This window comes from Loxodonta africana, chromosome 1 (assembly GCF_030014295.1).
Source record: "Loxodonta africana isolate mLoxAfr1 chromosome 1, mLoxAfr1.hap2, whole genome shotgun sequence".
In the NCBI taxonomy this organism is placed as follows: domain Eukaryota; kingdom Metazoa; phylum Chordata; class Mammalia; order Proboscidea; family Elephantidae; genus Loxodonta; species Loxodonta africana.
Genome location: NC_087342.1, coordinates 109,999,693 through 110,013,867, shown reverse-complemented (window position 1 = coordinate 110,013,867; position 14,175 = coordinate 109,999,693). Strand labels below are relative to the sequence as shown.

Below are 14,175 nucleotides of genomic sequence, written 5' to 3'. Positions count from 1 at the left end.
CTATAGGACAGAGTAGAACTGCACCACAGAGTTTCCAACGAGCGCCTGGAGAATTCAAACTGCCGACCATTTGGTTAGCAGCCGTAGCACTTAACCACTACACCACCAGACTTTATCAACAATAATTAATTCACTTTCTCATTTTTAATTCATCAAAGACATAGAGCTTTCAGGCAGCATGAGGTATCAGTGTGATTGGTTAGACGCAGATGAAATTATTACAGTCAATGGCAAAGAAACTTGATGTTCAAGTTAGCTTGTGTGGCTTTTTCATGAGTAAATTACAATACCTACCAGGATTTTTGAAGTCCTGAAAATAGCTTTTTGTTGTCATTTTTATTAGTTGCCATTGAGTTGATTCTGACTCATGGCAACCCCTTGCGTACAAAGTAGAACTGCTCCATAGGGTTTTCAAGACTGTGGCTTTTTGGAAGCAGATCACCAGTCCCATCTCCAAGGTGCCTCTGGGTGAGTTTGAACTGCCAACCTTTCAGTTAGTAGTTCAGTGCTTAACCATTTGTCCCACCCAGAGACTCCTTGAAAATAGCTTAGGGATCCCTTAGACATCCCCATTATTAACATTGTACACTCTTTAAAGTATGCAAAGACCCCAAAGTGGGAAAGTGGGAATATGTCCCTTATATGTGTCAGGTGGTAACTATTTGGGCCTCAGACACCTCTAGTTTTCCTGCTGAAGGCACCTCTAGTTTTACCTACTGAGGGCATGTTGCCTTTTTATATAAAGCACCACAGATGCTGTGGAGACCTTGTTAGGATCCTGGTGGTGGTGGCGGTGGTGGTGGTGGCGGTGGCAGTGGTAGTGGCGGTGGCGGCCGCAGCAGCGGTGATGGTGGTGGTGAGTGACGGTGATTACATTTCTTCCCCTTGGAATTCTAACACCTTTTCTCTGGGTTTCCAGATGAAACTAAGTTTTCTGTCATGCCGGAAGTCATCTTTGAAGGGGATACAGTAACTCTGATGTGTGAAAATGAAATTTTATCTTCCAATGTGTCTTGGTATCATGTTGAAAGGTCCACCGACATCCAGAACAGCAGTAGATTCTCTGTTTACACCATCGTCCTCAACAACATGACTTCCGTGTCGCGTCTCACCATTCACAACGCCACTCAGGGTGACGCAGGTGGGTGTGTATTCAATAACTTGTATGAGAAAAGGAATAAAGCCATCTGTCTTAGTGTCCCGGGGCTGCCATAACAAAATACCCCTAAAAAAAAAGAAAAAAAATTCTTTTTTTTTTTTTAAGCGGGTGGCTTTAAAGAACGGAAATTTATTTTCTCATTATTCAGGGGCTAGAAGTCTGAATTCAGGACATCCGCTCTAGGGGAAGATCTTCTTTGTCTCTTTAGCTTTCAGTAAAAAAAAAAAAAAAAAAAAGTAATCCTTGGCATTCCTGAGCTTGTAGATGCTTCTGTCTCCATTGTGACATGGTATCTGTTTTTCCTCTGTGTCTGTGTGTCGGTGTGTCTATTCTGCTCTTTTTATAAGGCATTGCTCAAAGTGATTAGGTGTAGGGCCCACCTTCTCCAGTATGACCACATTAAGATAACAAAAAAAACTCCTAACGCCAAACAAGACCATCTTTACAGACACAAGGGTTAGGACTTCAACATAATTTTTTTTAGAGACATTTTAGGTTTACAGAAAAATTACCAAGCATAGAGAGTGCCTATATACCCACTGTTGTCCCACTGATGAGCCAATATTGATACATTATTATTAACCAAAGTCCATAGTTTACATTAGGGTTCACTCTTTATGTTGTACAGTTCTATGGGTTTTGGCCAATGCATTCCATCATGTGTCTGCCATTGTTCTATCAGGCTTAATAGTCTCACTGCCTTCATGTATAGAGTTTTGCCCTCTTCAAAAAGAAGTCTCCTGGCTCAATTTTTCAAAAATGAAAATCAGTCCTGTGATATATGAGTCAAGCAAAATTAGGGACACAAATACAGCTTTCCACATTTACCAAGACCTGTCAGTTAGAAGTAGAGACAAAAAGCAGAGCTTTTTTGTTGTTGTTGTTAAGATATAATTGAGACAGTAAACTGTACATATTTAAAGTATGCAATTAAATAAGTCTCGAAATTTGTATATAGCTGTAAAACTGCCACCATAATTAAGATAGTAAACATATCTATACCTCCAAAAGTTTTCTTGTACCCCTTGGTAATCTCTCCCTCCTGCCTCCCCCGGCTCCACCCCCAACTTCAGCAACCACAGAAGCCTAAGTCTTAGTTCTTCTCTGAAGCCGGTGATGAACCTGACATTCTAGAATGTAATAACCCCATTGAAACCCAGGTGTCAGCAGGGCCATCTCTCTTTCTGAGCATGAAAAGATGGGTTGCCGACACATAGTCTTGTCACATTTTTGTAGATTCTGATTTTGCCACAAAGTTTAATAGGATCCACAATCTTCTAATTCTCCATGGTTTTCCAGTTTTCCCTTTCTGCCTCTTCCGTTCTCACACTTTTTTTCTTACTAGCAAAGTTCCTGAGGCTTCTGCTTTTTCCTTAAGAAATAGTTCTACTCTTTACATTGTGACATCAGAAATATCTACATTGACCCTCTGCACGTCCTGAATGTTGCTTGAGGGTTGTTTAGACCAAGTGTCAGATGCTTTTGAAAATGAAGCTTCATATAAATAGTCATGACAGATGAAATGAGGATGTACTTACATGCGGTAATAATAAATGACTTTGTGTGTTCTATGCAGGTGAATATATTTGCAAACTGACATTAGATATTTTTGAATATGAGTCCAGGAAAAGAATAAATGTTACTGCCATTGGAATTTCGGCAAATGAAGAAATGAAGGTGATGTGTGACAATAGTCCTATATCTCTGAAATGCTGCAGTGAGAAGAAAGCTAATTGGAGTAACATAGAATGGAAGCAGAAGGGGAAAATAAACATTACAGGTGAGCGTGTTAGATGATAAGCCATTTTGCAAATAGAATTTTGCCTCTGGGCCAAGTAAAAATGGGAGATGGGGTGGATGGAGAAGGAAATGTCAGGTGGCTGTTTTTTTCTGGACTTCAGACTGTGAAAAAGCACTAGGCTTGATGTCAGCTCCAGCTTAGCCACTCTAGAGTGAAAATCCAAAAACATGCATACAGGTATCAATGCTTGGATTGCAGACAAGGTCTTTGCAGCAGAAGTCCCAAGAGGGAATGAGCCTGATGATGCCACCCCATGGCATCTCCTGCCTGCAGAAAAGCTTGTCTCCACCTTCCTTTCCTTTCTGTCTTCAGCAGAGAGCTAAGATTGAGGTCATTGACTTTGCATTGAGGTCTGACTTGGAGCTTCTCATTTCTGTGTCTCTTCTCTTGGTGACTGTTCTTCTCGCTTCTCATCCTTTGTATCCAGGTTTATGTCTATATTATCTACCTCTGTATCTCTGGATTTAACATCTCTCTCTCTGTAGACTTGTTTGTCTCAACTGTTTTATGTCAGTATCCAATCTTGTTCCTTTTGTGTTAGATCTGAGATCTTATCTGAAGCTCTCCACCCTCCAGTTTATTAATTAATGATAATAGTCATTGTGGCACAATGATTAAGTGCTCAGCTGCTACATGAAAGGGTCAGCACTTCGAATCCATGAAGTGGCTCCACAGGAGAAAAGATCTGGAGATCTGTTCCTATAAAGATGACAGCCTAGGAAACCCTGTGGAGCAGTTCTACTCTGTCCAATAGGGTTGCAATGAGTCAGAATTGACTTGATGGCACACAGCAACAACAAAGACAACAGCAATGATAATAATGGAGTCCCTGGGTGCAAGTGGTTAACATACTAGGCTCCTAACTGAAACGTTGGAGATTAGAGCCCACATAGAGGCACCCTGGGAGAAAGGCCTAATGATCTACCTCTGGAAAAATCAGCCATTGAAAATCCTATGGAGCACAGTTCTGCTCTGACACACATAGGGTCTCCGTGAGTCGGAGTCAACTCAGTGGCAACTGGTGGCTCTGTATTTGGACAAACTGAAGAAAATCTGTCTCTAATCTTGGAACAACTCCTAAAGTCACCAGGCCATTTTGCCCTAAGGCTTAAGGAATATCTGAAGGCTACATGGGTTTGGTTTGGTTTTGGCCACTCATAGAAGGAGCCCTAGGTAGTGCAATTGTTACACACTCACCTGCTAACTGAAGGGTCAGGGGTTCAAACCCACTGGCAGCTCCACAGGAGAAAAGACTTGGTGATCTGCTTCTGTAAGGATTCCTGCCTGGGAAACCCTGTGGGGCAGCTCTGCTCTGATCAATAGGGCCATATAAGTCAGCGTCGACAAGATGGCACACAACAATAACAACACCATCCATAGGTCGTTGGGAGCCGGAAAGCAGGACCAGCTACCTTATATGTGGAGCTCAGTGCAAAATGAAAATGCAGGGCTCTTTGTTCAGAGATTATCAGGAATTTGAAAATGGCAACAACACTACATTGAACCAAATACGGGCCCTTCTGAATCACAAGTCACGTGTGCATGAAGCAAGTCCTGGCTGATAGGATTATTGGAACTATGATTTTTAGCAAGCTGAGTTCTTAAGAGTCCTGTCCTACCTCTATTTTGTTCTGTGGGTAACAGCCAGCCCTTGCACAGCAGTGCACTCAGAAGCTAGTCCAGGGAGGAAATGCTGAGTTATGGGTGTGAGCAGACACTGACCACATATCACTGGGTAAAATCACACCAGTGGTCTCCTTACCAACCATTTGGCTTGCCTCCAATCCATTCTCCTTCAGCAGCCAGTGCAATCTCTTGACAGCAACTGGTTAATGATAATAATAACAACAATAATAATAAATTAATACAGCAAAACTGACCCTGTTTCTTATAGCAGTTTATGGTTAATCAACTTTTAAAACCTGTGTTATCTCTTTTAATGACATTTAAACTTGACCACAATTCGGTGGTCATTTTCACCTCCAAATTTCCAAATGAGGAAATCAAGGCCAAGGTTAAATTTTTTATCCAGGGTTCTCACAATAGGAAGAGAATTGGGACTCACCTCAGATCTAGTCTGAAGACCACAGTCTGTCTTGGTCAAACTGTATTACCCACACCTGCTAAGCCCACACTGGGGCAAGCTGGCCTGGCAGAGTTTGGACCGAAGCAGAAGACTATTTCTCCCTAGAAACCGGAGATAACAAGATCCAGTCCTTCTCTTACAAAATAACAGTATTATGTACATCTTTGAAGTAAAATATTTCTTTAAAGTAAAATGTGGCTTTACATATTAAATACGTTAGTGGGCTGAGACTTTATTTTACGCAGCCTTTGCTATCAGACTATATTAAATTTTCAAAATAGTAAAATAATGACCAATGTATACACAACTTTCCTTGAGCACATCTGTTTTGCAAAGCACATTTCACCTTCAGCATTGTATTTGACTTTAAAGCACTAAGAATGGAAAAGGCATCTGGTGACTGTTGAAAAGGTTGGCACATGGCTCATTTAGTCACTTCCCTAATTTTTATGGAAGAAGCGGTGCAGGCATCCTGAAGGAACTGCCAGATGGGAGAAAGACCTTGCAAAGTTCCATGGTACTGATTTTTAAGCCTTCAGCTCTGAGAGGTGAAAAATCTCACCCTCTGGCAAAGGAACCCAAAAGTCTGAAGTGCAAATACCCAGGGACCTCTCTGGGGCCACCCCTTCTGCAGACATTCCCAATGCCCATTGCAGGCTAAAGCGAGTGCAGAACAATGGGTTTCCTGCCACAGGGCAGCTGCCCTGGGATCAGCACAGATGGGTCTCTGGTGAAATTACCATCTGGAATCAGCACTCTGCCCCTTCCTCCTCTCCTCCTCCTCTTCCTCCACTGGCTGCCCCCTTTCTGCAGCTCTCTTTCCCCAAATTCCAAATTTACTGTAGAAGAATAAATGTTAAGGTAGTGCAGCAGATAAATTGACAGGGCAAATGACTGAAAATAGAGACCCAGTTACAATGATAGTCTGTAATTGAGAAGATAATAGACAATGGGGCCTGAGTAAGTGACCATGGGTTGAAGTAGACTAGATGTTTCAGAGGTATAATCTAGTGACAGTGCTTGAAGAACACCTTAGGAGTGCATGGCAGCAGACAAGGTGGGAGGAGAGAGAGCGAAGGGTCTAGAGTTGGAAACATCAGTCAAGAGGGTATTGGGGATACCTATTGGAGAACCCAGAAACCCTGGTGGCATAGTGGTTAAGTGCTACAGCTGCTAACCAAAGGGTCAGCAGTTTGAATCCACCAGGTGTCCTTGGAAACTCTACCGGGCAGTTTTCCCCTGTCATATAGAATTGCTGAGTCAGAATTGACTCAGTGGCAATGGGTGGTAGGCAAGAGGTAAATATGTCTCAGAGGGCATGGCATTTCTAGAAATGGAAAGGAAGGTATGGAAGGAGAGCTAACTTGAAGGGAAAACAGCTGGTAACCTGAGAAAGCATGAAGTTGAAGCTTCCACTGTAAATACAGATTTAATAAGAGGGAACAAGTTATGAAAATATTTCTCAATTGAGATGTATATGAGATGTCCTAGTCTCACTTCTTCTTCCTTCCAATGATAATAATAATAGTCTAACTAATCCCACATCTTTTTCCCGTCCAGTACTAATATTACCCACACATCTTGCTTGTCTTTTTAATCTTTCACACTCCAATGACATCACTAATATTACCTTTGTTAGGGGCAGGCTTCAGGTGGGCACTGATCTAAGTGCCTTATATACCAACTGAATCTGACAATAGGAGTACCTACTGTTTTTTTTATTCCTACTTCACAACTGGAGAAGCTGAGGCACAGAGCAGTTAAAAGACTTTCTCAACAATACCCTGCTAGGAGGTGATGGAGTCTGGGATCTGAATCCAGGCAACCTGGCTCGAGTCTGCGGGCTTAACCACTACTGTACTATCCCATCTCTCCGTTGAGAGAGAAGAAATCTAATTTAAAAAGAAACCCTTTTTCACTGATTTGACACCTCTGTTACTAAATTGGAGAGTCAGACAACTGTGACGGCAAAAGAACTGCTTATACCATTGCAGGAACCCCTGAAACAGACCTAGAGTTCCACTGCAGCAAATATACCTTCAAGGCTGATGGAACCCAATGCCCAAGTGGGTCATCTGGAACAAAAGTCATCTACACTTGTGAGTTCATCAGCGCTCATGGAGCCAGAGGCAGTAAGGACATAGAAGTGACTTTCACCTCTGTGGGTAAGGACTTCTTTACTAGAATTTTTAGCCATAAATGTGTTGCACCCTAAAGCAAAGTCTGCCAAATGAACTGGGAATATCTGTGAGCAAAATGAAGCAGGACCTTTCTGGGGAGTGGGGACTCTTCTCTCTGCCATTTTAATTCAGGTGGAGTCTTTTTTACTATTACAAGGGTAGGGGAAGGAGCCCTGGTGGCACAGTGGTTAAGTGCTTGGCTGCTAACCGAAAGGTCTGCGGTTCAAACCTACCAGACGCTTGACCGGAGAAAGATGTTACAGTCTGCTTCTGTAAAGATTACAGCCTTGGAAACCCTATGGGGCAGTTCTACTCTGTCCTACAGGGTCACTGTGAGTCGGAATCGACTCGATGGTAATGGGTTTCGTTTGGGTTTAAGAGTAGGGGTAGGAGGCAGTGGCTGCAGGGAAGACACCTCCTTATTGCATCGGTCACGCAGAGCTGAACTGGGAGGTGGAGTTTCATCCTCAGCTTGCCCATTGTTGTCAAGTTGATACCAACTCACAGCAAGCCTATTGTACAGAGTAGAACTGCTCCATAGGGTTTCCAAGGAGTGACTGGTGGATTGGAACTGCTGATCTTTTGGTTGGCAGCAGAGCTGTTAACCACTACAACCCCAGGGCTCTTTACTCCTAGTTAATGATTGTATTTATTATAAGTTTATAATAATGCCCCTAATTCCTACCTTTCTCCCCCCATAATCCCACTCCCCTCCTTGTGTTTCAGCTGCCTGGTTCACTCTTCCATAGCAACCTCACCTCTCTCCACCATCCCCCTCTTCCATTTCACCTATTCTAGATTAATCTGTTATTTCGTGTTTATTTTACAGTTGGAACAAGTGTTTTTCTAATCTTTCAATGAATTCAACTTAGGCCTATTAAAATGATCATTTCTTGTCTCACAAACATTATAAATTCACTTCTCTCTGCAAAAATGGGGTAGCCAAACTTGCTTTTCCACCCATCTTACAAAAACTAAATATTTAGATAAACTAAAGACCCTTTTTGTACAATTTGGAGAAAGGGCTGATATAAGAAACATTTGCTTCTCTTATTCATATTTTCTGTAATTGTGACTTAGTGTTTTTACAAAGATCAAAATTAGGTTTATCTGAAAGAATGACTGTCCTGGCAAAGTTTATGGTTATTATGAGCAATTTCCAATTTTGCGTAAATTTTAACCCTGGGAGTTATGTTGATTATGTGTGCCTTTGTCTGTCTTGGGGCGTGTTTAATCTTTGCTGAGAACTGCGGGCTTGGTCTTTGACCTCATCTGAGAATCAAGAGAACCAGAGTCATGGTTCCATGAGCCTTTTCCTGTCCCCTCTCAGACACAGCCAACGCTTGGAGAGCCCATCTCAAGATCCCTTCAGCCACCGAGGGCAATAAGAGGGACCCATTTTACCATGCTTGAGTGACTTTGGGCTGTATCTGTACATTTGAATCCCAACTCCTAAAGGGCACTGTAGAAAGTCCTGATTTCTTTTGATTTTGATTAAGAATACAATTTTACACTGATTGGGAAAGTAGTCAGTGAGCTTAGGGCACAAAGCCATTTACCTGTGGAGGACAGAAGTGAATGGCATTTTGAAATGTCAACTATGTAAAAAGATGTGATCTAAAAGAATAGGAAAATAGAACCAGAGCAAAAAAATAATGTATACTTACATAAGCTTTTATATTTCTAAGGGTCTTTGTTAATACTTTTGATGAATAATTGCTCATAAACCAATGAGGAACTTCTCAGGAAGAAGAACAGATACAGAGAGACTTATACTTAGGGTGCCCATACATCCCTACTTTCCTCAGACAGCCCAGGTCTAATTCTTTGGGCAATAAACTATATGATCCCTCTACTTAATGGATAGCTCCAGAAAGCTCTCTTTTGCTCATTGAGGAGTCATTATTAAACACTGACTTTGTACCAGGCATAGTGCCAAGTGCTGAGGATGCCAAGACACGGAAGATAAAGTGTCTGCCATTGAGGAGAAATATAGAATGAATGAAAGTAAAATAAATGGTGTTATGAAAGAGCATTTTAAAAGAGTTGAGAATGAAATTGCTGTGAGAGCTGAGCCATTTATTCTACCCTGAGGTGTCACAGAAGAGGATGGAGGGGAGCTTGGGTTAAGCCAACACCCCTAAGTTTGCAACCTTTTGCCCTACTGATCATCAGGAGATAATTCCAGCCACAAAAGGGATGCGCACGAGTTCCCAAGGCATGTGATGGAAATGAGTACAGTTCAGAGCACCACTGGGAACAGCCTAGAAAGAAGTAAAGCCCAGGAGCAGCAAGGTACCAATCCCACGCTGACAGAAGTAGAGTCAGGATGGCCCATTGTTTCTGTCTGTCTTAAATTTCACTCCTCTGTTGATATCACCAGAAAGACTAAACATCGGACTTGTTGGTTTTGTTTTGTCTGTTTTGTTTGCATTCTTTCAGCCAACCTAACAATAACCCCGGACCCAATTTCTGTTTCTGAGGGACAAAACTTTTCTATAACATGCAACAGTGATGTCAGTAACTATGATGAGGTGTACTGGAACACTTCTGCTGGAATTAAAATACATCAAAAGTTTTATACCACAAGGAGGTATCCTGATGGAGCCGAATCAGTACTGACAGTTGAGACTTCGACCAGGGAGTGGAATGGTGAGTGAAAGATCAAATATTGTGGTGTGCTGCCTGGACCCCATGGAAACGCGATAATAGCACCCATGGAGGCCCTGCCCTGGGACACTTCTACACCAGCCATAACTTATATTATCACATTTAATTAAACAGTGATTTGGGGGAAGATGTCATTATTCCTATTTACAGCCTAGGAAACTGAGACTCAGAGACAATAAGGAAATGCCTAGCTTCTTGTTGTTGTTAGATGCCATCAAGTTAGTTCCAACTCATAGCGACCTTATGTACAATAGAAGGAAACACCGGCTGGTCCTGCTTCATCTTCACAATTGTTGCTATGTTTGAGCCCGTTGTTGCAGCCACTGTGTCAGTTCATCTCATTGAGGGTCTTCCTCTTTTTCACTGACCCTCTGCTTTACCAAGCATGATATCCTATGCAGGGACTGATCCCTCCTGATAATATGTCCAAAGTACCTGAGACAAAGTCTCACCATCCTCACTTCTAAGGAGCATTCTGGCTGTACTTCTTCCAAGAAAGATACATTCAATATTCTTTACCAACACCATAATTCAAAAGCAACAATTCTTCGTTTATCATGATGTTGCTTATTGGTCCAGTTGTGAGGATTTTTGTTTTCTTTATGTTGACTGTGTAATCCGTACTGAAGGCTGTGGTCTTTGATATTCATTGGTAAGTGCTTCAAGTCCTCTTCCCTTTCAGCAGGAAAGATTGTATCATTTGCATATCACAGGTTGTTAATGAGTCTTCCTCCAATCCTGATGTTATGTTCTTCTTCATCTAGTCCAGCCTCTTAGATTATTTGCTCAGATACCATTTGAATCAGTGTCTTAGTCATCTTGTGCTGTTACAACAGAAATACCACAAGTGGATGCCTTTAACAAGAGAAATTTATTTTCTCACAGTCTAGTAGGTCACAAGTCCAAATTCAGGGCATCAGCTCCAGGGTAAGGCTTTTTCTCTCTGTTGGCTTTGGAGGAAGGTGTTTCTCATCGATATTCCCCTGGCCTAGGAGCTTCTCTGTGCAGGGACCCTGGGTTTAAAGGACGCACTCTGCTCCTGGTGCTTCTTTCTTGGTGATATGAGGTCCCCAACTCTCTACTTGCTTCCGTTTCCTTTTATCTTTTGAGAGTTAAAAGGTGGTGCAGGCCACATCCCAGGGAAACCCCCTTAGATTGAATCAGGGAGGTGGCCTGAGTAAGGGTGGTGTTACAATCCCAGCTTAACCCTCTTAACATAAAATTACAATCACAGAATGGAGGGCAACCACAAAATACTGGGAATCATGGCTTAGCCAAGTCGATACACACATTTTTGGAGGGACATAATTTCAATCCATGATAATCAGGATGGTGAAAGAATAAAACCCCATCGCATACCTTTTCTGATTTTCAACCACATGGTATCTCATTATTCTGTTCAAATAACTGCCTCTTGGTCTGTGCACAGGTTCTGCATGAGCACGATTAAGTGTTCTGGAATTCCCATTCTTCACAATGTTATCCATAATTTGTTATGATCCACACAATCGAATGCCTTTACATAGTCAGTAAAATACAGGTAAACATCTTTCTGGTATTCTCTGCTTTCAGCCAAGATCCATCTGACATCTGCAGTGATAACCCTCATTCCACATCCTCTTCTGAATCCAGCTTGAATTTTTGGCAGTTCCCTGTCATGTACTGCTGCAACCGTTTTTGAATGATCTTCAGCAAAATTTTACTTGCATGTGATATTAATGATATTGTATGATAATTTCTGCATTCTGTTCAATCATCTTTCTTTGAAATGGGCACAAATATGGATCTCTTCCAGTCTGTTGGCCCGATAGCAGTCTTCCAGATTTCTTGGCATAGACGAGTGAGCACTTCCAGCATTGCATTTATTTGTCAAAACATCTCATTTGGTATTCTGTCAGTTCCTGGAGCCTTATTTTTTGCCAGTGTCTTCAGTGCAGCTTGGACTTCTTCCTTCAGTAACATCAGTTCTTGATCATATGCTACCTCCTGAAATCGTTGAACATCAACCAGTTCTTTTTTGTTATAGTGACTCTGTGTATTCCTTCCGTCTTCTTTTGTTGCTTCTTGCATCATTCGGTATTTTGTCCATAAACCAAAAACGACCAAACCTGTTGCTGTCGAGTCAATTCTGACTCAGAGTGACCTTATAGGACAGAGTAAAACTGCCCCAAAGGGTTTCCAAGGAGCAGCTGCTGGATTCAAACGGCAGACATTTTAGTTAGCAGCTGAAGCTCAATGTAGCACCTAACCTCTGCATCACCTTCAAAATTGCAACTCAAGGCTTGAATTTTTTCTTCAGTTCTTTCAACTTGAAAAATACCAAGCGTGTTCTTCCCTTTCCTAACTCCAGGTCTTTGCACATTTCATTATAATACTTTAATTTGTCTTCTTGAGCCACCCTTTGGAATCTTCAGTTCAGCAATTTTACTTCATCATTTCTTCCATTCCCTTTAGCTACTCTATGTTCAAAGCAAGTTTCAGAGTCTCTTGTGACATTCATTTAGGCCTTTTCTTTCTTTCCTGTCTTTTTAATAACCTCTTGCTTTCTTCATGTATGATGTCCTTGATATCACACCACAACTCGTGTGGTCTTTGGTTATTAGTGTTCAATATGTCAAATCTATTCTTGAGATGGCCTCTAAATCCAGGTGGGATGTACTGAAGGTCATACTTTGGCTCTCGTGAACTTGTTCTAATTTTCTTCCTCTTCAACTTGAACTTGCATATGAGCAATTGATCTGTTCTACAGTTGGCCCCTGGCCTTGTTCTGACTGATGATTTTGAGCTTCTCCATTGTCTCCATTCACAGATGTAGTCGATTTGATTCCTGTGTATTAATCTTGGTGAGGTACAGCTGTATAGTTGCCATTTATGTTGCTGAAGAAAAGGTATTTCCAGTGACTAGGTCATTGGTCTTGCAAGATTCTATCATGTGACCTTTGGCATCATTTCTGTTACCAAAGCCATATTTTCCAACTACTGGTGCTTCTTCTTTGCTTCCAACGTTTGCATTCCAATCACCAGTAATTATAAATCCATATTGAGTGTATGTTTGATCAGTTTCAGACTGCAGAAGATAAAAATCTTCAGTCTCTTCATTTCTGGCATTAGTTGTTGGTGTGTAAACTTGAGTAATAATGATATTAACTGGTCTTCCTTGTAGGTGTATGGATATTATCCTATCGCTGACAGTGTTGTACTTCAGGACAGATCTTGAAATGTTCTTTTTGCCAGCAAATATGACACCATTCCTCTTCAATTTGTTATTCCCAACATAGTAAAGCATATGATTGCCTGATTCAAAATGGTCAATACCAGCCCATTTTAGGTCACTAATGCCTAGAATATCCATCTTCAAGTGTTCTATTTCATTTTTGACAACTTCCACTTTTGCTAGATTCATACTTTGTACATTTCACAGTCTGATTATTACTGGATGTTTGCAACTGTTTTCTTCTAATTTTGAGTCATGCCACATTAGCAAATGAAGGCCCCGAAAGCTCGACTCCATCTACATCATCAAGGTCAACTCTACTTTGGGGAGACAGCTCTTCCTCAGTCATATTTTGAGTGCCTTCCAACCTGAGGGGATCATCTTCTGGCACTATATCAATGTCCCACTGCTGTCCATAAAGTTTTCACTGGCCAGTTTTTTTGGAAATAGATCTCCTGCTCTTCTTCCTACTCTATCTTAGTCTGGAAGCTTCACTGAAACCTGTCCACTATGGGTAACTCTCCTGGTATTTGAAATACTGGTGGCATAGTTTCCAGCATCGCAGCAACACCCAAGACACCAAAGTATGCAAACTGATAAATGAGTGATGGTGCCTAGGCTTACATACCTTGAGTTGTAGAGCCAGAATTGGAACTAAGTCTCTCTGACTCCAAAGCCTGTATTCTTGCCATGAAGAGAATTTTTTTTTTTTTGAAGATCTTTTACCAGACTCTTGGGAGTGTTTCAACCAACTGTGGTATAAGGGAAAAAAAAAAAAAAAAAAAAACCTTAGGTAAAGTTTTCATATGTCTGGGCCCAAGGAACAGAATAATTTTTATTTTAGCAAATTCTATTCCAAGATTCTTGGAGTCTCCAGGTGGTACAAACGGTTAACGTACTCTGCTGCTAACCAACAAGTTGGAGGTTCAAGTCCACACAGAGAAGCACTTGCAAAAAATCAATCATTGAGAACCCTTTGGAGCCCGGTTCTACTCTAACACACATAGGATCACTAAGAGTCAGATTTGAGGCAATTGTTTATTACTATTTTTTTTTATTATTATT

At 41.4% G+C, this 14,175-nt stretch overlaps 1 protein-coding gene across 3 annotated transcripts in view; it reads left to right on the top strand.

Annotated features, from left to right (window-relative positions):
- ADGRF5 (adhesion G protein-coupled receptor F5) overlaps window positions 1-14,175 on the top strand; it is a 129,482-nt gene that overhangs the window by 92,269 nt on the left and 23,038 nt on the right. The window contains exons 9-13 of one of the 3 annotated variants that reach the window (XM_023545153.2): window positions 920-1,141; window positions 2,736-2,939; window positions 7,041-7,211; window positions 9,402-9,521; window positions 9,669-9,878. In XM_023545153.2, coding sequence (XP_023400921.1) covers window positions 920-1,141; window positions 2,736-2,939; window positions 7,041-7,211; window positions 9,402-9,521; window positions 9,669-9,878 — 927 coding nt within the window. The remainder of the gene's footprint in view (window positions 1-919; window positions 1,142-2,735; window positions 2,940-7,040; window positions 7,212-9,401; window positions 9,522-9,668; window positions 9,879-14,175) is intronic. The other 2 variants (XM_023545162.2, XM_023545169.2) reach the window with 2 other exon arrangements.